The following is a 25119-nucleotide window of genomic DNA, read 5'->3' as shown; positions in this document are numbered from 1 at the left end:
TACCCATCTCCTTCTCTTGGCTTCTGTTTTAGCCCTCTTGCCTAGTCCACAATGTTCCAGGTTCTCCTGGTAGGAAATAACATTCACATAGCCCTTTAACAGTACCTGACACAGACTAGCATGCAAGAAGATGCTATTGTTATCATTGTCAGGTTATCTATTTATCTATTCACCAGGCCATTGGACTGTCCATTTGTTCATTTTATGTGCTACTGCAATATATCCAGCTTCTTCCTCAACCAAGCCTTTCACAAATTGTTTCCTTTTTGTCACTTGGAGCAAATTTTCCTAACCAGCTCCAATCCTACTCTGCCCCAGAGTAGGTGAACTCCCCTGCATGCAACTCTCAAGACACCATGGTAGTTTACTTTGCAGCACTTTTCAAGATTATACTTAAAATTTATTTGGTTAACACATGATTTTTGTGTCTTCCTCATCCCCTCTACTACCAACTGGATAATAAGTTACATGAGAATGGAAATTATCTGTCTTTTTTTTTTTTTAACCTGTCTTTTTAACCACGTATCTCTATCATCTAGCACAGTGCTGGGCTGGTACATAGTAGGAATTTGATAAATATTTGTTGAAGGAAGGAAGGAAGGAATTTATGCTAATCTTAATCAAAGGAGAAAGACTTGAGCTATCAATAAGGCCTGATTTTTTAGATAATACTATTAAGGTAAACACTCTCATCCCAGGTTGCCTATAAAGTTAATTATTAAAACACAGGCATATAAAAAAAACAAAAACAGCTTCACCCTTCAAGAATTTGATAATAATTGTTAGGAAATTATCACACCAGGTCTATTGTTCAGTATCAGACACATTTTTTAAGACTGAAAGATTTATTATTGCTCTGGCTACCAGGACAATGAATGCCAACACATAAGATGTGGAATAGAAGAGAGAGAGGTGGCATCTAACATAAAATCAGGGGTAGAGGTCAAAACAATGCAGATATAACGCCCCTTCACAGATGCTTGATCACAGCAACTATGGATAAAAATGAAAACCAACTGGAAAAAATGGTACATTTGTTCTAGACAGTAACAAAGCCATCTGCTTTAGGATAACCCAAATAGGTGTTAAATTCCCTGATACAGTCAAGAATGGTGTTGGACTACATATGAGACCTAAAATCTTCACAGCCATAAGAATTAGGCAGAGCCTTAATTTAGAGATCATTTTGGTTTAATGGGGAGGAAGAAGAAGGGTATTTCCAATAAAAAGCAAAGGTATGTTGCTGAAAAAAAATGCTTGCTCAAAGAATTCCAAGTGACGGTGATTGTTAACTGAGTTTCTGTGCAGAGGAAGCTATATTCCTGGGGGCCTTTGTAGCTTTATATTTTGTCCAAGAAAATGTGGATTTAGAAGAGAGAATGACTTCTTTTTCAGAGCAGTATTTAAGGGCTATCTTTCTGTAGTAAAATCATAACCGAATGGTTTATCACTTCAGTGATAATGGACTAGAAGGGTAGTACCTCTCTTTTGCTGTGGCAAAACAAGTTCAGGTAAAGGAATTGTTGAGAGGAAATGTGTGTCAAAAGAGAGCTTCATATATCACCAAGGCTTGGCTTCACAAAGATTACATAAATGTATTGAATTGTCACGTGCAATTTCTACCATTCTTGCTTTCATTATGTGAGATAACAGCAACACATGGAAGCACTCAGTAAATGTTTACTGGATGAATCAAGAAATGGACTAAGTCAACTCGGCAGGTGAACTCACTGTCCTCCCTGCTATGTGGGACTACTCCCAGGGGTGTTAATTTCCATGGCAACGTGGGGCCTGACTCAAGGGGATGAACCTGGCATCATGGGATTGAGAAAGACTTCTTGACCAAAAAGGGGGATAGAAATGAAAGAAAATAAGTTTCAGTGGCTGAAAATTTTCAAACAGTGCCCAGAGGCCATTCTGGAGCTTATTCTTAACCAACATATGGATCCCTTGCAAGTTTCTAGTGTATTGGAATGGCTAGAAGGAAATGCCTGAAAATGTTGAACTGTAATCCAGTAGCCTTGATTATTGAAGGTGACTGAATAACTAAAGAGCTTTTAATGTTTGACATGTGATTGTGAAAACCTGTGGCTGACACTCCTATTATCCAGTATATGGACAGATGACTAAGAAAATAAAGACAAAAAATACATAAATGATGGGGAGGGAATACAGGTGATGGGATATTTTGGGTGTTCTTTTTTACTTTTTATTTTTACCTTAATTCTTATTTTTATTGTTTTTGGAGTAATGAATATGTTCAAAAATTGATTGTGATGAATATACAGCTATATGACAAACTGTAAACTACTGATTGTAGAATTTGGATGATTATATGGTATATGAATTTATAATATATCTCAAAATAGCATTTATCTTGCCTGCCATGCTGGAGACCTAAGTTTGATTCCCGGTGCCTGTCCATGCAACCTCCAGATAGGTCCTGAAATGCAGAGGGGCCTGTCTTTCCAGAACATCAACTAGTTTCATCCCTCTCTCCCATATTATTGACAGTTTCTTCCAAAATGATAAAGTTAGAATGGCCATAGCCCAAATACCCCTAAAGAGTAGAATAGAAAGATCAAAAGTGATGGTGGAATTATACAGAGAAGGTAGGGTTTAACAAATGAACACGATTGCCAAATTATTATATTGCTACATCTTTTAGGCTCCAGTACCTTAGAGCAGCTAGAAGTAAAAACCTAAAATTATGGAATTGAACACACTTCAAAATACCAAGTCTGTTCAAAAATAAGTCTGTTTTACAACTAATTGTTGTATTGTGCTTTGAAATTGATTGGTTTTTTTATACATATTATTTTTCACCAAAAAAGAAAAAGAGAGAGTAGGAGGAGTATAACAGAGAAGACAAGATTTAACAAATGAGTGTGACTGCTGAAACATACTGATATTTCTTTTGGTCTCCAGTGTCTTGAAGCAACAAGAATCAAAATGAAAACTCGTGGAACTGTAACCCACAACAAACTTCAAAACCTATTCTATAACTACTTGTTAAAATGTACTTGGACACAGAAAAAAGTGCTATTTTTGCACCCTGGGACAATGTCATATAAGCTATTCAGCATTTGAAATGCTATATTTGAGACAATGTCATGTAATGATTTCATGAGTGCGCATCCTAAACTGCAGGTGGATGTGATCTTTATTATACATCCTTTTCTGTCTTACATGTGACCAATAGAAAAAGTGATAGTGGCAAAAAAAAAAAAACTTGGAAATTTATTGCTTTTTTGTATATATTCTATATTTCACAATAAAAAGTTAAATAAATAATAAAATAAATGGTTAGTAAAGCAGATACCCTTACTAGAATTTTAGCTATTCTGATCTCCTCTTGTATAATATCAAATACATTTGTATTCAGTGAAAATTACAGAATCCATTTTATTTTGTGAGTTAGGGTTAGAAATAGCTAATTTTGCATTTGCTTTAAAAAAAAAAAAAAACTTACATTGGCACTGACTGGTCCACTCTCATGTCCTGCAGAGTCAGGCTGTTCCACATAGATGGTATAAAAGGTGGGTCTGGTGGTAAATTTGAGACAGAGGAAGACATTATCGATTTACAAATAAACCTAGGTTGCATCTGGGATCTAGAATTTTGGCATTTGCCTGGTCTTCTTCCTGCCTCCACTTCATCCAGGCCAGGAGGTTCCCCTCGCCTCCAGAAGGAAGAGGTCTCCTAATCAGAAATGAGGCCTTCCCAGATGTAACTTCTGCTTCAGAAAGTCTGCCTCAGCCTTGCTGGTAAGACCTCTGGGTTGGCCCCAGCCCTTCATATTTCCAGGTTTCTGACTTCTCGCTGACTCCTTGCTCTGCCCTCTAAAATTCATAGACAGGCAGCTTTTTATTTCATTGCCTGGCTTCTGAGGTACCTTTTTCCTGGTCCTTCCTTTCAGGATGCTCTGACTGCAGCCTGTCCCTTGGTTTTTACTGAGCTCTGGCCCAAAATGATAAAGTTAGAATGGCCATAGCCCAAATGCTGGAATCAGAGCTCATAACCGAGTTCCAGACCCACTCTCAGTACCCCCCTGAACCTTGCCTGGTTCTCTAACATTTGCTCTGCTCCCCAACGCTGACTTCACCTCTATGGTTGAGTGCTGTCAACCTTGTCCTCAACAGCAGAAGTCCAACTGCTCTCAGGAACCATTCTTGAAAAGTGTCCCTCAAAGGGGAATTCTAGGATTTTTCTACAAATGATCATTTCAAATATGGAAATAATTTCATTTTATACCCACATTCATCCCACTGTACTACATTTCTCTGACTCTAGATAGTACCTTTCAGCTTTGGACAGGTCCAGCCATTTAAACAATGTAAAGATCCTCTCTTCATATGGGATACTCCTGGTAAGAAGCACAGAAATAATTTTTAAAAATTACTCAATTCATGAATAATCCAATTACAGGCCTTCAGGAAGTCAGGTTGATATGCTCAGATATTCATTTCATATTCACATATGTTCAAAATTCTGAAAGAGATATGGTAAAGCTCATGGGGTTCCTGTTTTCAATTCCTATACACAGATGTGCTTATAGTGCTATATATTAAATGTATATTCTTTTCTTTTCATCCTTTCCTTCTTCAATTTACCCCAATTATTAAAATAAAATTCCATTATTGGTACATTCATTTATTTGCTCACTTTTATTCATTGCATTCATGTGCACACACACACATACACACATACAAATATATTCACACACGCAAACACACCTATTCCCAGGCTCTCTTTATTCATTGAAAAATCAAGTCAGTGAGAAAAACGAAGATTTCTGCCTTTCTGGAGATCACATTCTGGTGAAGGAAGGTAAGGAATAAACAGTACACCAAACAAATAAATAAATTGATAGTGTGTTAAAAGCTGATACATGCTATGGAAAAAAAGAAAAGCTAGAACAAGGGTCGTCGAGATGTCCTAGTGTGGTCGGGAAAGACATTGCTGAGATGAGCTTTGAACAAAGTCCTGGAGGAGGTGAGAAACATGGAGAGTGTCACAGGCAGAGGGAAGAGCGGACGCCAACCTGGTGAGTTTGGAGCCCCGCAAGGAGGCCAGTATGACAAGATTAGAGTGAGCATATGGGGAAGTAGAGGTAGAGGAGTTCTGAGGGGTAAGGGATGGCAAGGGTCATACCACATAAGGCCTTAAAGTCTTGGACTCTGCGTGTAACAGGGAGCCATTGCAGGATTTGATGCAAAAGCATGTGGCATTAGATTTGCCTTTTAAAGGAATCTTTGTAGCTGGTGAGTTGAGAATAGATTATGGGGAGAAAAAAATAGAGGCAGGGAGGGAATGCACGGGTAGTTCAGTGGTAGAATTCTTGCCTGCCACGTGAGAGACCTGGGTTCGATTCCTAGCCCATGATACCACCATCTCCCCCAAAAAGGTAGTTAACAAAATTGCCTACGCTGTATCTATCACATATCTGCCTCTTTCTGTGTGTGTGTATATATAGAGATAGATATAGAAATACATATATGTAAGGAGACACATTAAAAGAAAAAGAATAGGGGCAGGGAGACCATTCGAGTGGTGGTTGTGTAACACAGGCTGGAGATGATGACCGGTCAAGCCAGAGCGGAAATGCTAGAGGCAATTACAAACTCTCAGATGCTGCACATATTATGATTGAGCCCAAAGCATTTACTGACAGACCTGATGAGGGATACGACAGAGAGGAATCAGCGACAACCTCAAGATTTTGGCCCAAACAAATAGAGAAATAGAATTACCATCAAGATTTTTAAAAAATAATAAAACTCCTAATCATTCTCGCCTAGGTGGGGACATAGCTGAAAATGTCTCACTTGTTGTACATCTTATACAAGGAAGGAAAAAAGCCATTGACAGCCACATCTGATCCTGGCCAGAAGTAGGTACCAGCTTTTAAACCTTGTTCCATTGCTGTTAGCCAGATCTGTAAGAGGAGAAAAGCATTATAAGGTAAGTGAAAGTCAATAAATAACGGATTTGGATTGAAATGGTGCAACTATTAAAAACTAAGCAATATTAACTATTGCAAATAAATTTAACTTATTTAAATTATTTAAAATTTATCTTTGTAGCAGTTTATAAAAAAAATTATTGAGGAATCAGTCAGAAAAATCAAACATGTTGTAAGGTATTAGGAAAGTTCATCTTTTTCAAATTGATAATTTGTACAGTTCCTCTTTCTCTTGTAAAGAATCACAAAAGAATGAAGAAACATTAATAGATAATTTCTCTGAGTAACTCAGATTGATACATTTATAACACAGTAGCCAAGTTTCAATATAAGGCCATTTGAGTGAATTAGCATAAATTTTTAAATTTGAAATGCAATGAATATTTATAAGTCGTCAAAAAACACCTTCCCAACCCCAGCCCTTAGAAACGAGGTAGATCATATAAAACTCCCAGTGGACAAAAAAGCTTCTCCATTGTCACAGTGGGAAGTGGAGGTTACTTCGGATGCATGTGGAGAGTGATACATACTGGTTGCCCCTTCCACCAGGCTGGATTATTTTTCTCATTTGAAGAGAGTGAGAAATTCTTGTTGAGGTTCACATCATACATATTGTTGTCAATGATTCCATGTGACTCTGGATACAAGCCCTAAAATGATAATTTCCAAACAAAGATATGATAAAATCCTATATGGGTAATACAGACATTTAAATTATCCTGTGATGCATCATTCATATCTAGGAAGTTTATCACATGCCTTTTAATGCAGTACCCCTGGATATGAACGAAAATAATAACATGAGTGTGTCTGTTTTAATAGATATGTATATTTATAAATAAACACACACACACATATTCCAAGATATTATGAACAGCACGGTTGCAACTTGGATCACCTACAAATGACTATAAATAAATATTATAAATATTATTTCCTCTCCTTTTAATATATTCTGAGTTAATCAAGTTTCCCTTGGCTTGTGGATTGATTCTAGCAAATAAATGATATAGTGCATGATGGCTTATGCTCATGGTGTTAACATATCTCCATGTGCTTAAAACTCTGCTTAAAATTTCCATATTATAATAATGATAAACCATTGGTTATATTGGTAATAATAGAAAAAATTTACCTGGTATATGCTTTTAAATCTCAAATATCCTGTCCATATGGGATTAAAGTTTATCAGCACTTCAGAAGGGGGTCTGCCAATCACCATCCATCTAACCTTCTATGCACTCATTCATACACACCTACACACCTACACACATACATACATACATGCATTTCTTCAATCCAATCACACACATTCAAACATTCCGCACATTTTCATGGAGTGCCTATTATATCCCATGTAGTTGTAACTACTTTTAAGTTTGAGTCATTACTCCAGAAATTTTGTATGTGTGTGTGCATATTCACAGACATGCATATACACATATATAAAGTAATGCTTATATATTTTTTCTTACATATATCTGTATCTGTATGCATATGTGAGTATGAACTATAATTATTTAAGGGTTAACTTTAAATATGCTATAGTTACTGTTCCACAGTAATAAAAGAGTAAAGTACAAAGCAGTAAAGAGACAACACTCTTTGAACATTAAGGCTGAGGCACAGGCCCCTTCAGGATGTGTTCTAAATCTATGAATCCTACATAACTTAATTTTCCTTTGAGTTTATTTTAATCATTCCATTTATAAAGAAACAGTGATAACGATTGGCTGGTGTTTAATAACACCTTTGTCTTCTCATTCACTGAGAAAAATTCCCTTAATGTTTCTCCCTAAAGACCTGTAGTCAATATATGAATTCATTTATGAAAACAAAGCCTTCATCAGGTTAAATATAATGAAACGTCTAGGAAGAAAAGAAGTTTCCCACATCAAAGTGGTTGGCCTGGCCTGGAGCCTACCAGATCAATGAGGCTATTCAAAGGGTAGATAAGAATGGCATCTGTCACACCAAAGAGGCTAAACTGGCCTGATGCTGGGACACTCACTCAGAGTTAACACCTCCCGGCACTGGCCTGGCTGCCTGGTGAGACTCTCCTGCTCAGCCCCAATCAAACAGAGACCCTGACAACCAGGACTGGGAAGTGGGGTCTGGGGCCATGCCAGGTCGCACCTGGGCATGGCAGTCATGGTCAGTGACCTCCCAAGGGCCTGCAGGTCTTACCACTGCACCGAGCACTTACTGTGACAACAGTGTAATGATTTGGGAAGGTTTTGGTTGGGTAGGCAGCTCTCATATATTTTGAATGAATTCCACATGTTTCTGCAAAAAAGAAAAAAAAAGTATGGTGAGAAATTAGGAAGTTTTTCTTCCTTAGAAGGTTTTTGAATAACAAAAAATAAGAACATGTATGTATCCCATAGATTTAGAAAGTGAATTAACAGTGGAAAGAAGATGGAAAGAGGTTGAAATTCTGACCACTATAGTTCCTTCCTTCCAAGGAAGTGCAGTTTTCAGGAGAGGAATGTGCTAAATCAGGGGTCTGCAAAATTTGTTCATATAGGGCTAAATAGTAAACATTTTAGGCTTTGCAGATCTTTATGTTGCAATTGCCATTATAGAACAAAAGCAAGCAGTGGCTGCAGTCCAATAAAATTTTATTTTGGGGTACTGAAATTTGAATTTCATACAACTTTAACATATCACTAATCTTTGTTTTCTTGTTTAACCATTAAAAAATTCAAAACAATTCTTCGCACATGGCAGGCTGGATAGGCTTGGCCTTGGTAATAGTTGCAGACCCTGAGCTAAATAAACCCTAAATTATTCTCTATACCTTCACTTACTTTTGCTATTCCCCTCCTCCAACCCTGGTCATTACAATAAGAATTTCCATTTCCATCTCAGCCTAAAGTATCCAATACAATAAAAGAGAACCAACTGTCTACACAACTCTAAAGGGATTTGACATGTATAAGTCCATCAGCCCATGCCACGGAGTAATGCCTACAAAACCAACTAACTTTATAGCTTATCATTCTCAGCACAGATTCTATTTGATCAGTGAAGCTTCCTGTGATCAGTTTCCAGAAAGCATGGCATTAATTTTGCTTCCATTGTCCTGATCTTCAATCTGTTCACTAACCCTCTGATGAACGAGGTCAGAATCACCTCAACACATTCTTTCCTTGGCAACAGAGAAGGATAAGAAATTTTCCATACAGAAATCCTGTCACCTCTAATTCTAAAAGAAAGCTTCACAATCATATCCTATTTAGGCTAAAACAAAAAGAGAAATTGATTATTGTGCAGCTGAGAACCATGAATGTTTTCTCCCACAGGCATGGGGTTGTTTTCCATCCTATCCTCTTCCTCGGTGCTTCCAAGGGGACCCAAGAACACATTCAGAATCTTCTACATTCCCATCTCAAGGTTACTAAATAGGACTCTAGTGGGAGAGTAAGAGGTGAAGAAGAGAAACCTCAAAAATCTATACTTACAACAAGCACCCCAGGTGCTCCTGATGTACTTGACTTTGAAAACTGCTCTAGGACCTGATCCTTCATTTGGGAGTGAAATAATTTCTTTCTTACTTAGTCATTTCCACCAACAACTGTACCTTGTCCCAAATCAGGAAGCGAGACATTTAATATTGTTGAAAATTCATATGATAATAGAAAATGAGATCTTACCCACTTATGTAATTAAAAGAAACTGAGAGGGGGGAAACAGCCACACAATGAACAGAGGTATGAAGCCCAAGTTTCTGTTTTTATTTCCTTGAAACATGGATGACAAACTCAAATTCTTAAGTGCAAAATTCCACAGGGTATAAAAAATGAAATACAAGGGAAGCCGCGCCATGTGAAAACATGACACCTCCCTCTTTACCAGGTCCTAAACTGCCACAGCCTCCACTATCTGCAAACTAAGTCAACCATTTGGGGTCACCTGGCTCGGAACAAAGAGCTACGGAGGAACGTCCCCCAGACAGCAAACCTTCTACCATTCTCTCTTCCAGATATTAGTGATCTAAATTAAGCCCAAGTAGACTATTTCTGGAAGGACACACAAAAAACCTACAAGGTTGATCACTTCTGCAGAGAAAAACCGAGAAGATGGGAAAGTTTTATTTATTTATTTAATTTAGTATACTCTGTTTGATATTGTTAGAATTTTTTTTACCACATGAATATGTCACCTAAAAAAATTTTTCTTTTCTTCTAAGAAAAGGAAAGAGCCAACCAAAGAAAAAGTCTGAAGATGTAAATGGAATAAACACATGTGCACAATGTTAAATACAAGAAGGGCTGGGGGTACTAATGGTAATGGTTGAGTAGGGGTGGGGACCCAGGGGCCCAGCCATTCTTTAAGTCATTGGAAAACTCCAAAGCAGGCAGCCACCTGCATGCCCTGGGACAGTTAGTGTTTAAGCTAACCGCCCTGCAGAAGGGGGAAGGTACAAAGAAGAGACCAGATCCTTCTTTGCCTAGGATGTTAATCTCTACCCTACCTCCTTCTAATCTCTACCCTACCTCCTTCCTGGAGTCCTTGAGATGTTATCATGTTTGCTGTTATCTACAAAGTAACCTATACTCCTGTGCACACAAAGTATAATCAATCCTACCCTTGTGTCATGAGACCCTCTGCTGTACCCAGTGTATTCTCATACTCAATGCAATGTCTTTGTCTTGGGCTCCATAATCAGCCCTGTTGATTCCCACCTAAGTGTGGAGCACTTTCACCTGTGCTCTGAATCCACCAACTTCTGAGCAGCACGACTCCCTGATTAGCTTCCTTCTTTACTTCTCTAAGTAAATTCCTATAATAAAGTTCATGTCTCAGTCCGTACCTAGCACATTCTTTGGTCTCTCAAGTGGAAAGTTCCCTGGGGGCCGGGACAGTAGGTGAAGCAACTCAATAATATATAGATCAAAACTACAATAAAGGGCGGGTCACGGTGGCTCAGCAGGCAGGAATGCTTGCCTGCAATGCCAGAGGACCCGGGTTTGTTTCCCAGTGCCTGCCCATGTATAAAAAAAGATTCATTAAAAAAAAAAAAAACTACAATAAAGCCTTTAGGAAATTCTTAAAGGAATGCCATAACAAAATACAATTAATTAAGGTGTCCCTAAAAACTGAAAACATGGTCAACTGCTCAGCAATGTTCACAGGCTGAAAATAGGCATTTTTCATTTTGTATAGAGTTTAGTAGCATCCCCTTCTGGTACGCCTAACAATATCATTATCCTGCTTGATTTCCTACATTCAAGAAAATCAGCAATGCTGGGACTCCAATCTTCCCAATCTTCCGCAAGAGGGCAGAGAGCAAATGGCACTTTGCTATAGAGAATTTCAAGGTTCTACTCTTGAACATGCCCACTGCACCAGTTCTGCACTTCAAAGCTGCATCCATCTGCCTCTCTGGATCTTTGCTTTCTACCTGCTCCTTCTAGTCTTATTTGATACCCAGCTCCCCACCTAACTCTCTCGGAAGCCTTGCTTCCAGTCCAGGCCCATGCACCTGTCTCATCTCACAATTTCCTGATGGTGGGCCTGGCCCTTCCTTGCCTGCCATCACCACACAGAGGCAAGACAATGTCTTCTCTTTCCACTAGAGCCACCGTCTGACAGCCACATCCTGGTGTGCTGCATGGTCACCAACATGACTTAGTGCCTGTGTTGTCAGTTCATGCTCAGAGGTCACAACCACTGTAGCCCACCCCAGACAGCTTCATGGAAACTGGAGATGGAGCCCAGACTTCCTTAGCAGTGGTGCCTGCTGGGCCACACCTTACCTCAAGACTTACAAACTAGGTCCGATAGGCCTAATCCTAACTATTTTATCAAGTGTGCTCTTACATGGGCCACTAGGAACAAGTAGCCCTGCTTGCCTTGGTAGAGCTAGCTGATGATTTCTTTGCACATTTGAGGAATGGGGTGCTGTTTGGATGACTGAAAAAGATTTTAAACTTTGGAAAGGGGAAAGGTCTCAATGGCAGAGTATTTTATAGTCAGATTTCCAATTTGCAAAAGGATGAGAAAATTTTTAAAAATTCCATTTCAAAGGGGGTTCAGCTCAGCCTGAATAATTAAATTCCCTTTTGGACACACGATTTGATATCTAGATTATCAAATGAAATGCAGATTAGGAAACAGAAATTGAGGTGTCCATTAACTTCCCAGGCCAAAGCAACTCAGCAGTAAGTGACAGGGCCTGGATTTGGATCCAGTTCTCTCTAGACCCCCAAACTCTTAATCTCTTTGTAAAGTTCTGTCTCAGGAGGTAAATGAGAGGCTGAAGAGATAGGGTTCTTTATATTATTTGTCGTTCTAGAGTCATGGAATTTTAGGCCAGGAATTAATAGTAGAGAGCATTACATCTGGTTATTTCATTTTACTAATGAGGAAACTAAAGTTCAGAAAACTCGATTGACCTACTCATGATCAAACAGCTACTTTTTAATAATTTGGAGGAAAAAATCAGAAAGTCAATAAAATCATCATCGACTTTGAGGACCTTGGAAATAGAAGACAGCCTGGGAGAAGGAGGAAGAAAGAGGAATTGAAGGGCATCGAGGAATCAAACTCTGGTTCTAACCATGCTTGGCTACTTCTGCATTGGAAATAGATCCTTGATCTTTCACCTGTTGCAGTTTCTTTATATGTTGGACTCTCCAGTCTACCCAGGGAGGCAGTCCAGGACTTTGTCATCTGCTCAAAATCCAGAACCCAGTCAGTATACATGAACGGCTTGCCATACGATAGAAGTTATATCCAAATGCAAAAAAATCCAGATAAACAAAGAGATGAGCATGCTTACAAAATAGGAAAGAGGAGTTAACAAGTATGAAAATACGCTCCACACTGAAAATATATACCTTGTAACATCACCAGGATCTTGAGAGCAACTGGTTAAGACAAACCTCTAAAGCTGGAGGTCAGAAAGGAAGGTGCATTGTCTAGAGATGGGCTAACAAAGTGTCCCTTTATCAATGGTATGCCTCTAGGTGGAGAAAACTTACTCAGTTTATTAATATTTGGCATTAAAGTGCTCCATGTTTGCAAATATTCAGCTCTAAAGCCATCCATGGAAAACAAGATAACTGGAGGTAGGTCAAACCTGAAAATGGAAAACAAAGCATAGGTCCACTATTTTAATTGTTAAAAAATATATATACTTTTCAGTGCTATTTACAATTCCCTAAATTAGAAAATGTTTAGGAAATAGTGAGAAATATAAGAATATAGTTGTGGGTCAAGTTTTCCTTTCCCTTTTAAAAATTTGTTCTTTCTCCTTAACAACCAGTTCTTTTGGTATGTTAGTAATTCTACTGAAAATGCACAGTATAAAAAATAAGTGCTATGCAAATTATCAGGGTTTTTCAACTTTCAGATCTGCCATCTTCTGAGCTCTTGGATTCAAATGGCTCTGGCCAAATTTCTTTATTCTAACTTAATACTTGAAATACGCCGTCTGCGACATCCAGATCTGCCATACGTGAAAATGCTCTGTAGCTGAGATTTTGTGTGGCCAGGGCACTGTGTGCTGTTGAAGAAAAGGAAGGATGTTAGCCTCAGCCAGAAGTGAGTTCAAGTCTCAGCTTCATTTAACCATATGCAGTTGCTCAGCTCTCAAAACCTCAATCCCAACTCACTCACCCAGTATGAACCATTACCACCTGTTATATTAGTACTACTGCTTCACCTACACAAAATGTGCTTAGTATCTTACATGGTAGTTATACATGGAGCTAATTAATTGTCATCTTATGGCAGAGGTCAGAGGCATGCAAGCTGACCCATCAACACAGGTGAGATTCTATGTTGCAGCCTCATGTAGACCTGGTTTGGGCTAAGGAACTGCACCAAACTGGAACCAAGTGAAATAATTACTGAATTCAAATCGCAACCTCAAAAATTCATAAAAGTTACAATTATGCCACCATCTTTTGGATATAAGAAATTTCAAAATTCTAGCTTATGTTTTAGCATTCTAAAGTCTAAATTTCAAATAAATTAAGTTTTTTGACTTTTTATCCTAATATCTCAGGTGACTTTAGATGTTATGCCAGTTTAAAACTGTTGTGTACCCCAGAAAGGCCCTGTTTTTTAATCTTGATTTAATATTGGAGGGTTGGATCCTATTGATTAAGTTGTTTCCACGGGATGTGCTCCACCCATTCAAGGTGGGTTTGCTTACTAGAGTCCTTTAAGAGGGAGACATTTTGGAAAAAGCTCCAGAGCTCACACATCCAGAGACCTTTTGAGATGCAGGCAGGGCCCAGTGGACATCACCATGTGCCTTCCCATGAGATGCTAAGCAAGCCAGAATGTGGAGAGAGCCAGAGGAAGCCAAGAGATAAAACTCAGCCATGGGGAAGCAAGTGAGGAACCCCCGCAGGAAACAAAGGTTGAAAGCAGCGAATTCCAGGAGCAAGGGATCAACAGATACCAGCCAGGTGCCTTCCCAGCTGCAGAGGTGTTCCAGATGGCATCAGCCTTTCTTGAGTGAAGGTAACCTCTTGTTGGTGCCTTAATTTGGACATCTGCATAGGCTTAGAACTGTAAACTTGCAACTTAATAAATTTTCTTTTTAAAAGCCATTCCATTTGTGGTATATTGCATTCTGGCAGCTTTAACAAACTGAAACAGATGCATTGCAATCTTTTTAGACCAGTATTGAAGATAAAATGATGGAAGGTAATCCTGGGTTATTGCCAGAGGCCATCTCTTTTTCCCTCCATCTTCAGTCCTCCCCATTTTTAAACATTACTAATTGCATAATACAATGCATGAAAGTACTTATTCAGAAATGTAGTTTGATGAATTTTCACAAACTGAATTCCACTGTGTGGCCATCCAGACCATCCAGACCAAGAAACAGAATTTGGCCAGCACTGCGGAAGCCTTTTACACCTTCTTCTAATCAGCAAATTCAGCAAACCACACACCTATCAAAGATAACCAGTATCTTTACTTCTAACTGAATCAATTAGTTTCACCTGTGTTTTTATATTTCTGTTCAGGTAGAAATGGAATCCTATAGTAGGTATTCTGCTCCATCTGTAATGCTTGGCTCAACATTGTGTTTGGGAGATTCATCCATATTGTTGCATGTAGTTGTAGATCATTCATTCTTGTGGCTGTCTAGTATTCCAGTGAGTGAGTAAAACCACAATTTATCCATTCTACCATTGATGGGCCTTTGGGTGCTTTCCAATGTTTGGCTATTATGAATAACAGCTAGAAGCACAGTGCATTTATTTTAAATTCCAAATGAAATGCAGTTTGTGACAGAGGTCAGAAAGTATGCAAAAGAAAACATTTGCAACTCTTTACTCAAGCTATTTCACATCTGAATTTTCTTTACACAAAAATATACACTTTCCAAGACATTTGATTAGAATAAGTCTTTAGAATTTATGACAAATTATACAATATTATAATAAAATTTTAGAAAAAAATGTTTTCATTTTTATCAATGTGCTTGAGACAAACTAGAGAAAAGGTCAATTTTGCCGTCTAATACCACATTATTGAAGAACTGTGAAGAGAAAGAAGGGAGCAGAAGTCTACTTGCTTCCTAGAGTAAGCTTTAATTGTAGAATAATTCACCTAACAAATATTTGAGTTGGAAATTATGCTAGATACTGAGAAGTACAGCACAAAGGAGTTAGAAGTCTTAATATAGGGGAGGAAATTGAAAAGTAAATAAGAGTGGTTAAAGTCTAGATTTGAGTACAGGGAGCAATTCAAGTACATAGGAGGGCATCAAACTCACTCTCTAAGGTGAGAGTATTCCAAGGTGTGACATGAGAACTGAGCCCTAAAGGACATATATAGGGCAATATGGAAAGAGAATGGCACTGTTTCAATCAAGGAAAACACAATATGCAAAAGCCCATGTGAGAGCTAGGATACATGCAGCAACATTTATGAATCTAAAAATCAGTGGGTTGACCCAGAGAAGCCAGGCACAAGAAAATACATGGTATGATTCCATTTATCTGAAGTTCTAGAAAAGCAACCCAGAGTGATAGAAATCAAAACAGTGATTGCCTCTGAGCGTGAATGGGAAGGAATAATTATGTAAGGCATCTTTCTGGTATTAGACGGCAAAACTGACCTTTTCTCTAGTTTGTCCCAAGCACACTGATAAAAGTGAAAACATTTTTTCTAAAATTTTATTATAATATTGTAGCATAACTTGACAGTTATCTGGATTACACAGGTTTAAGCACTTCCAAAGCACATCAAACTGTACACTTAAGATGTGCCCATTTCGCACCCATGGTTCACCCTCTGAGTTTCCCCCTAGGAGCAGTGATGACCCTAAACATGGGACTATATAACACAGTGAGCCTTCTGCTAGGTGAAAATATTCTACAGTGGATTGTTGTGATGAGTGCCTTCTTATACAGCTCAGATGGATTGCATGATATTTTAATTTATCAAAATAAACTGCTTTAAAAAAAGATGTACATTTCAATATATGTAAACCATACCTCACTTAAAATGTAAAATTAAAACTTGAGAATATTTTAAGAGTGCTGTGTAGAAAATTGATCACGAAATTAAACTGCCTTAACACAGTTTGCATGGAAAATAGGATTTAAAAAGAAAAGCATTGACAAAATTTTTATTTAAATTTTTATATCCATAAATATAAATAATACAAATATATTATAATATAAATAATAGAAGTAATAATATAAATAATCTTGCAGCCCAAAAGACAGAGTCATCTATGGAATCATCTATGGGATGAGAAGCGGGATCTAAACATTCAGTACAATTCTTTTTTTTTTTATGGCCCTCTACCTCCCTCAGCTAGCTACTACAGGGCTGCCAGAGCACATTTTCATAAACAAATCTATAAAACAATGCAACCAGGAACATTCCCGTAGCTAAAACACCCTTAAGTACTTCCTTAGGCTACATTCCTAAAGGTGAAATTTCCTGGTCAAAGGATAAGCACTTTCAAGGGAGACAAATGTATTTTGTCACATTTCTCTAGTGAGAGTCCATATCAATTTCTACTTCCATAAGCACAACAGGTCGCCGCTACCACATATGAAATGCAAAGTATAATCATTATTATGATGATGTGCCTTCTTTTCATTTTTATTTCTGATTGCTATTAAGTTAAACATTGCATCAATATTGTCCTTATAGCATAGGAAGAAGACAGGACAAAGCGCTCACTATCTTGCCAAGATTTTTATCTCACGTCTATTATTTCACTTTATCATCAGCAGAAAGTGTGAGAGCAGCCTGCAAGCCGGATGCTGATGTTAACCCCAGTTTACAAATGAGCAGGTGGAGAGGATCATGGCACGCACCCAGGTGTCCCCTCCACAGGGGCAGAACCAGGCTCTCTGCCCGCATCTGTCTGATTTAACAGCCCACTTAAGAGCTATGACGATGTACAAAATAGTAAAACAAGCAAAGCAAAATACTGGCATAAATGTCCAGCAAGGGGGCTTTATTTCATAAAGTGTCTCCAACCACTCAAATCACATTTGCCAGTGAGTATTACAAAGAGCTGACAGAAGCATCACTTCCTATTTGCCCCAAAGGGGACAGGAAGAGGAATGATTCCAGTGGCATGAACGGAAGGTGCCAGGTCGGAGTGCCGTTTACCCTCCCCCGCTGCTCCACCAGCCTCCTGTTTGGTCTGAATCTGGCTTCCAGGGGGCCCAGACTGTCTGGTGATCCCTTTGCCGCCCTCACGACCCAGGGTGGGCACGAGGCTCGCTGGCTCAGGTAGATCATTCTGAGGGAGCATCAGGCTCAGTCCCGTCGATCTCCTAAGGCACCTTAAAAGGCCCTTGGTAGAAAGCTTCCTGCTCACTAATGTCCCTTCTCCTCCTAGGTACAAACTGGAAGGGGAGACTTGGGACCGCAGACAATTCCGCCCGTTATTCCCCTCCTTTGTCCCTTTTTCCGGTCAATTACACAGTATCAATGGCTCAGAACTGTGGCCTGAGGAGGCCAGGCCGCAGGGACCTGGGGCCCCGCTGCCTGGCTCTGCGTCTGACCCCAGCAGTGACCACCTTGGGCACTGATCCTCCCAACTTTGTGCCTCCCTTTCATTTTCTGTAAAGATAATAGGACTCACTTCAAAGGATGGTATAAGAAATCATGTGTAAGATGATCAATATGTAAAATGGTTGATGCATTATAGGAACAATATAAATATCATCATTGTTACTATGCTTTTGTCAAAAATGAGTTGTTGGTATAATTTGGACTCTGAGAAATGGTCATTTGAATCTAAGCTGCTTGGTTCTGCGCACAACTCGACGCAAATATCAAGTTTATCTAGACAAGCAATTAAAGAAAAATCCTACTAGAAAAATGTTGACTTTTTTGAATACCTACCTTAACCTTGCATGAAACCTAAAATCAGTCTACTGTTTTATCACTTACACAGCATTTCCCCTTATTTAGATCATTTAACCCTCACCTGAAATCCTCTGAGCCTGGAGTTATTTGTTATTATTTTTTTATCATTATTCCAAATTTATAGATAGACAAATTTGGCAAAGTCCCACAGTCAAAGCCAGGACACAAACCCAGGTCTTACTTTCATTATAAATCCCTTGCTCCTCTACCAGAAGCTTCTGACAGGGGCAGCTGAATCTGAGGATTAGGGTAAACCAGAGCCGTGTGGTACAAACAAAAACACATTATCTATATGCATTGGCTAATGAAATAATGTGATTAAAAATGCCCCCCACACACACAAAATCTTCCTAAAGCCAGGTATCCCTTCCCTTCTTCCAGGCCCTGACATCCTCCCACTGCTTGGGACCTGAAGAGTGAAGTGGTTGAAAGGGAGGAGGGCAACTGGAGGAAAGGGGAAAGCCACCTGCCTCTGAGGTGATGTGGGGCCAGTTTCCAGAGCTGGGCAAGGTCCTGGGAGAGGGAATCAGGAATGTGCAAGGAGGTGCCTGGGGCTGGGGGAGCAGACCTCATGTGCTCCTCAGCAGTGCCTACCTGACAACATCCTCCTCATACATCCCCAAGTCCACCCTGTCATTAGGAGACCCTCCATGGACAAACCTACCCCCCATGCCCTCAGGAAGTAAGTTTGAGGTGCCAAGACGTGACTAGAAATAAGTTCCTATAAGAGAAATTCCCACCTAAATTACAGCCCTAACCACAGAATCGTGGTCACAGAATGTTAGTATTTACTGCTTCCACCTATTTCCTCAGTTCATTATTGTAAATCATGAATGTAATAAATGAATATAAAAGTGCTGTATAAATAATAAAGTAAACAAAAGTTTGTTAAGACTTGGAAGCCACAAGGAATCTAACCTTTGGTCCCTTTTCTGTTGTGAAATGTAAACAGAGCCAATGGGATGCCACCCTGCCTCTCACCCACATTCCCATGTGCCAGCTGGTCAAGGAGGATAAAGTCCCCATATCAGTCTCACCCTTCTGGACACTGAGATTGCTGGGCTGTGCCACATGCTTCGGCAACCCACGGTGTTTCTCCTGAAAAGCATAAGATCAAACTCTTTAGCCTACTGCACTACCAGGTAGGAAAAGAGAAGCAAGTTCAATGGACAGGATTTTCCCAAAACACTTAATTTGTGTTACTTCAATGACTAAATTCTTCCAAAACACATTGTCCTCTTTGACATTTTGGCAAAAGCAGAGCCTCTGAGGACTTGGCAGAGATCAGTAACCTGCACTAGCTGAAAAACAGGAAGCCCATTTTGACCAAGAAAAAGAAAGGGAATTCCTTTTGCTGGAAGGGGATGTTTTCTTCATTGTCTTTTCTTTTTTAAAATAATTTTTCTCCTCAAGGACACTTTTATCCAACTGCTAGAGTAAATGGGTTTAATAAAGAGAGAGAGCCTATCTAGGGAGGGAAAAAAAAGCATTTAAAAAAATGGTCAATGAAAATAACTGATATCAAATGGAGGAGTTGTAAAAAACATATTTAAACATCTTTAACTAAAAAATTCTTCATAGGAGTCTCTCTCGACTGAACATTTCAGCAAATTAATGAAGTATAAATAATAGGCTATGAATGCCACCATTTGCCATCCCTAATGGATCTAGGCAATGAGTACAAAAGCTAATATCCCAAATAAAGAGACAAGCAGCCACAAGACGCTTCTTCATGGAAATATACATCACCATGTAGTAAATATACTCACACTCACACACACATAAAAATAAAAAATCACTTCTGTATCTGAGTGTGGTAGTTAGGTTCAGGTGTCAACTTGGCCAGGTGAAGGTGCCTAGTTCTATTGCTGGGGACATGAGCCAATGGTACATGAATCTCATCTGTTGCTCATTACATCTGCAGTCGGCTAGGAGGCGTGTCTGCTGCGATGAATGATGTTTGATTTAATTGGCTGGTGCTTAAATGAGAAAGCTCAATGTAGCACAGCACAAGCAGTGCAGCAAACCTCATCTCAGCACTTGTAGCTCAGCCCAGGCCTTTTGAGATGCAGAAAAGAATCACCCCGGGGAAAGTTGTTGGAACCCAGAGGCCTGGAGAGAAGGCCAACAGAGATCACCCTGTGCCTTCCCGCATAAGAAAGAACCTCAGTTGAAAGTTAGCTGCCTTTCCTCTGAAGAACTAACAAAATAAATCCCTTTTATTAAAAGCCAATCCATCTCTGGTGTGTTGCATTCTGGCAGTCAGCTAACTAGAACACTGAGCAATCCTCTGACTCTTAACAACCAATTTGTAGGAAATACAGGGAACTACAAACTGCAGAAATCAAAGGGATGCAATCAGCAAACCCAGACTGGAAAATTCGACAGAACTAATATTTTTTAATTAATGAAATAACTTGAACAACAAATGGATATTTTATGATGATAATTATTAACAATATCCTTGGATATATTATTGGTATTGTAATTTAATTAAGTCTTTATCTTATTTTAGGTATATATCGAAAATATTTACAAAAGAAATTATATTAACTCTGGGATTTGCTTTCAAAATAACATAAAATTAAAAGAAGGAGTTTTGGGGGTATCGAGAGTACATTTTGTTAAGAAAAAATAATCTAAAACTTGGAAATAGGCAAAAAGTATGACTGATCATTAAAGATTATTTTAAGGTCAGGCCGGAAATTTTATAAAGGCCCATCCACAAATTACCTAATTACCTAAGATTGTATATCTTTACCTAGTATTTATTTGCTATTTATTTTATAATTTCATGGAAACAGCATTTAACTTGTACAAAACTGAGAGATAAATCTGATTCTTGTCTAAAACCAAAGGAATAAGATTATTCTCTAGAAGTGCAAATCATTTCTGTCTACCAAGGTTACAATTTCAGAGATTTTTTTTCCAGAATTTTTTCAGTCCCATGCATGTTGTCCTTCAATTCTCTTCAAGCTGGTTATGTCATTAATAAGTTAAAAAAAAACTTTGACTTATTCACTTTACATTCACGTGAGAGTCACGTCCTTGTCTTTTTGAAAACAACACCTTGTTGATATGAGACAAATTTGGCCAGGAGTTCTAAATTGCTGAACTCTAGTGATGGGTTCTGGAGGAAATATTGTACTATTCTCTCTTCCCTTATATAAGCTAGAAATTTACCATAACATTTTTGAAAATTCTAAACTTGACAAAATACCAAGTAAATCTTTACAGTGAGAAGACATTTACATTTATTTAAAAAATAAACGGAATGCCTAAGTTAACGCCACCAAAGTATAGAATCAGTGTTAATGGTAAACTCCAGTACTATATATAACAATTTCTTTTTCTGTTAAATTCAAGCAATATTGTGCAATGAATTCAGTGGGAAAACTTACCATGTGAACAGACGTTGACTCTTGAAATGAAAACTAAAGAGTGATAAAACTGGTTTGGGGAAGGGTGGGTAGAGGCCAGCAGTGGTATGCTAAACAAATTGGAAACTACAATTACCTTTGTGAATTTGGAAGGACTTCTTAACGATATAATATCAAACAAACCACATTTCTTCCTACCTAACCATAGATGGAGTAGCTTCAGATTCTCTGACTTGTCTTAGTTTTTGCAGCCTCGGTCAGCTCTAGGATCACTGAACTCACAGAGACAAATGTGTCACCATCCTGCTTACCTTGGCAAACGCTCTTATAGTTGGCACAGCAGTCTTTCCTCTGCAAACAGTCATCCGCACAAGAGCACAGGCTAGATGCTAGTCTGGTCTCCCCACAACGAAATATATTGCATGTCCATATTCGAGCTGTAAAAACACACAATTTGGTTTTGAGCATTCAATGAATTTTAAGTATTCAGCAGGGAACAGGTAACTTTCAGCATTTCTCCATAGATTGTTATAAGCCAGTCAAATTCTTGGTTCATCTGTATTAATGAAGAAATGTATATCATCAAAGTTTTCTAACAGACAATCTTTTCTTCATTAGCATGGATGACAATGAGAAATGCAGCTTTGCAAGCTGCAGCTCTAGTCTACTTTGCACTTACACCTCTAAGCTTCGTGAAACTCTGAACACAGATCCTATTTCCCCCATGGATAGGGGCTCCCACTGGTGAAGAATCGCCAGCTCTGACTGATTAGTGCCTCCCAAGAGCACCTTTATCCAGCCTGGTTGGAGGACAGGTATGATAGAAGAGACGGTGACAGCACAAGGAACAGGAGCATATTCAGATCTGCAGGAATGTGGGCAAGTGGGAGTTGCTTCCCAGGGAGGGGAGTCAGAAAGGGTAACTCAGCTCCCAGGCACACCTCTTGTCTTCTCCCAGTCTATAAATGTAGTATAAGACGAGTTTAAGTCCCATTGCTAAAAACAGCGAGAGGCTGGGGAGTGGCTGCATCCTTTGTCATCAGCTATGGCACAGTGACAAAGACATTAACTGGGTGGCTGCTACCAGCTGCACTTGTGCAGAGTTAGTTCTATGCTCACATTGCATATTTTTCATGTAGGAAGAAAAGATTTTTGAAGATTCAGGGAAGACAACAAGGCTCTTTGTCTACACTAAGATATCCCTTCCCCCTGCCCTTTTCAGAGAACGTAATGTAAGAAGCTCTGTTGTTCCAATCTTCACTCTCCTCCAAACACTAGATTCCCCTTCCCTTCTTTCTTAGAGAACTGAACATTGCAAACTCAATCTTCCACCAAGAGAACAGCATTTCTTATATTTAGGCAGGTGGAGCATGGGCATCGGAGTCTTCAAGAATTGCCAGGTTTCCAATGATTCTCACACACCGTTGTTACAGATTGCACTGTTCCCTGATGTTCAATCCTAACCCCTGGTCCTATCAATGTGAACTTTTTGTAAAGTGAATCGAGGAAGATTTTATTAGTTAAGATGAAGCCAACCTGGATTAAAGTGGGCTCTATCCCAATAATATTTGTGTCCTTATATGGAGAGGAAATTTGGACACAAACAGAAAGAGAGACAGAGAACAATATGGCCACAGGACAGAGGCAGAGATTGACTTATGCCACCAAAACCCAAGGGACAACATGGACAGCCGGCCACTCTCCAGGAGGCAGGGGAGAACCATGAAACGATTCTCCCCTTTAAGAGGAAGCGGGGCCTGGCTGACACCCTGATTTCAGACTTCTAGCTTCCCTGGTCACGAGACAATAAACTTCTGCTGTTTAGGCCAACTAGTCTATGTTTGTTGCAGGAGCCCTAGCAAATTAAGATACTTTTTGGTCCCGGAAAGTGGGGTACCAAATATCTAGAAATGTAGAAGTGGCCTTGAAATTATGTAGTGGGTAGAGGCTGGGAGAATTTTGAGGCACTTGAGAATAAAAGCCTAGATTGCCTCAAAGAGACTAGAAATATGGATTTCAGGCCAATCCTGGTGAGGCTGTAAAAAGAAATGATGTATGTGTTATTGGAAATTGTAGGAAAGGTGAGCCTTGTCATAAAATGAGAGAGAATTTGGTGAAATTGTGTCCTGATGTCAGACCTTTGTTTCTGACTTCTAGCATCCAAAACCATGAGATAATAAATTTCTGTTGCTGAAGCCAGTTAGCCTGCTTAGTTACAGCAGGCCTGGCAAACCAAGACAACCCTGAAGTTTGAGAACCACTGCAAATGAAGCTGTATGAGATGCTTATCTTTAAATCAAAATAAAACTCCATGAAAACTAATATAATTAAATGACATTCCATGTACTGTAGACTGTTATCCCTCAGCCCTAATTACATAGACTGAGGTCTCGGTTTTTAGCACTGGAAGGGGGAAATGATAATAATAGATCCTGGATACAGGTGTCAGGGTGAGCATTTGGACATGCACTAGGACAGCACAACCAACACCCTAAAAAATACTTTCTCCAATTCATACCTGACTTCACACAGGTGTCTTCAAAATCCCAGCAGCAATCACCTCGGCCTCTGCATCCCATGTCACAGCGGCAACCCTTCAGCCCTTTGTAGAATGAATCAAGGCATTTTTTCCTGCAGCTGCCTGTAGAGTAAAGGAAATGAGGGAACAAAAGCTTAGAAGTTATCCCAAGATCTCGTACTTAGATGCAGAGAATTTGTCGCAGAGTTGGAGATAGATTATTTTCTGGTGCAGTGGGATCTGTTAGTGCAATGAGATAATAAGACACTGCTATGTACAAGGACTACTTTGGGGGCACTTGGGGGCTGAAGTGTAAACTAGCAATGGCATGTGGTGGACTCCCTTGAGTCCTGGGAGATGGATCGGCATTATTAACCTCACTGAAGCTAGGAAGTCACATTTGTAGAAGGACAGCTAGGTCCTGATGGCTAAGGGGTATAGAGTATATAAGTGAAGATGGGTTAGTCAGAGGAAAGGTGCATAGGCCAGACTAAGAAGCTTAAAGCTTAATAAAGGGAATTACTTTTAATAATGGGAATACAGTCATGAGTAAGAAGAAGAGATTTGGGCTTTAGAAGCCACTCTAGAGGACAAATGAAGGGAAGCAGGCAAGATGGAAGCCCTTAGAGGGAAACTAAGCAGGAGAGTTTAAACCCGATCTCAAATAAGTTCCTGGAGCAAGTCGGCAGCAGTAGACACAAGGAAGAGGTAAAAAGAGTTAAAGAGATTAAGATGAAATTAATAGGAGGGTGAATTTACAAAAAGGGTACCCTACAAAAAGGGTAAAAAAGAACAATAAATCAAGGTTGACTCCCAAGATGTAGATAGAGCAGGAGCTTAAAAAAAAAAAAAAGTTCAATTGTATTTTTGCTTTCATTGTT

The 25119-nt window shown here is 39.1% G+C and overlaps 1 protein-coding gene across 16 annotated transcripts in view; it reads right to left on the bottom strand.

Moving 5' to 3' along the window:
• The window catches only part of ENPP3 (ectonucleotide pyrophosphatase/phosphodiesterase 3), a 188003-nt gene that overhangs the window by 56112 nt on the left and 106772 nt on the right, over window positions 1-25119 (bottom strand). For 15 of the 16 annotated variants that reach the window (XM_077143950.1, XM_077143954.1, XM_077143951.1 and 12 more), the window contains 9 exons: window positions 24239-24361; window positions 22032-22157; window positions 19378-19438; window positions 12955-13052; window positions 8172-8251; window positions 6496-6615; window positions 5829-5938; window positions 4301-4366; window positions 3473-3545 (listed from right to left, as the gene is read on the bottom strand). In XM_077143950.1, coding sequence (XP_077000065.1) covers window positions 3473-3545; window positions 4301-4366; window positions 5829-5938; window positions 6496-6615; window positions 8172-8251; window positions 12955-13052; window positions 19378-19438; window positions 22032-22157; window positions 24239-24361 — 857 coding nt within the window. Of the gene's footprint in view, window positions 1-3472; window positions 3546-4300; window positions 4367-5828; window positions 5939-6495; window positions 6616-8171; window positions 8252-12954; window positions 13053-19377; window positions 19439-22031; window positions 22158-22399; window positions 22512-24238; window positions 24362-25119 lie in introns of those variants that run through there. The other variant, XM_077143965.1, reaches the window with a different exon arrangement.

This window comes from Tamandua tetradactyla, chromosome 25 (genome assembly GCF_023851605.1).
Source record: "Tamandua tetradactyla isolate mTamTet1 chromosome 25, mTamTet1.pri, whole genome shotgun sequence".
Lineage (NCBI taxonomy): Eukaryota > Metazoa > Chordata > Mammalia > Pilosa > Myrmecophagidae > Tamandua > Tamandua tetradactyla.
The sequence above is the reverse complement of the archived record's forward strand: the minus strand, read 5'-3'. Positions and strand labels throughout refer to the sequence as shown.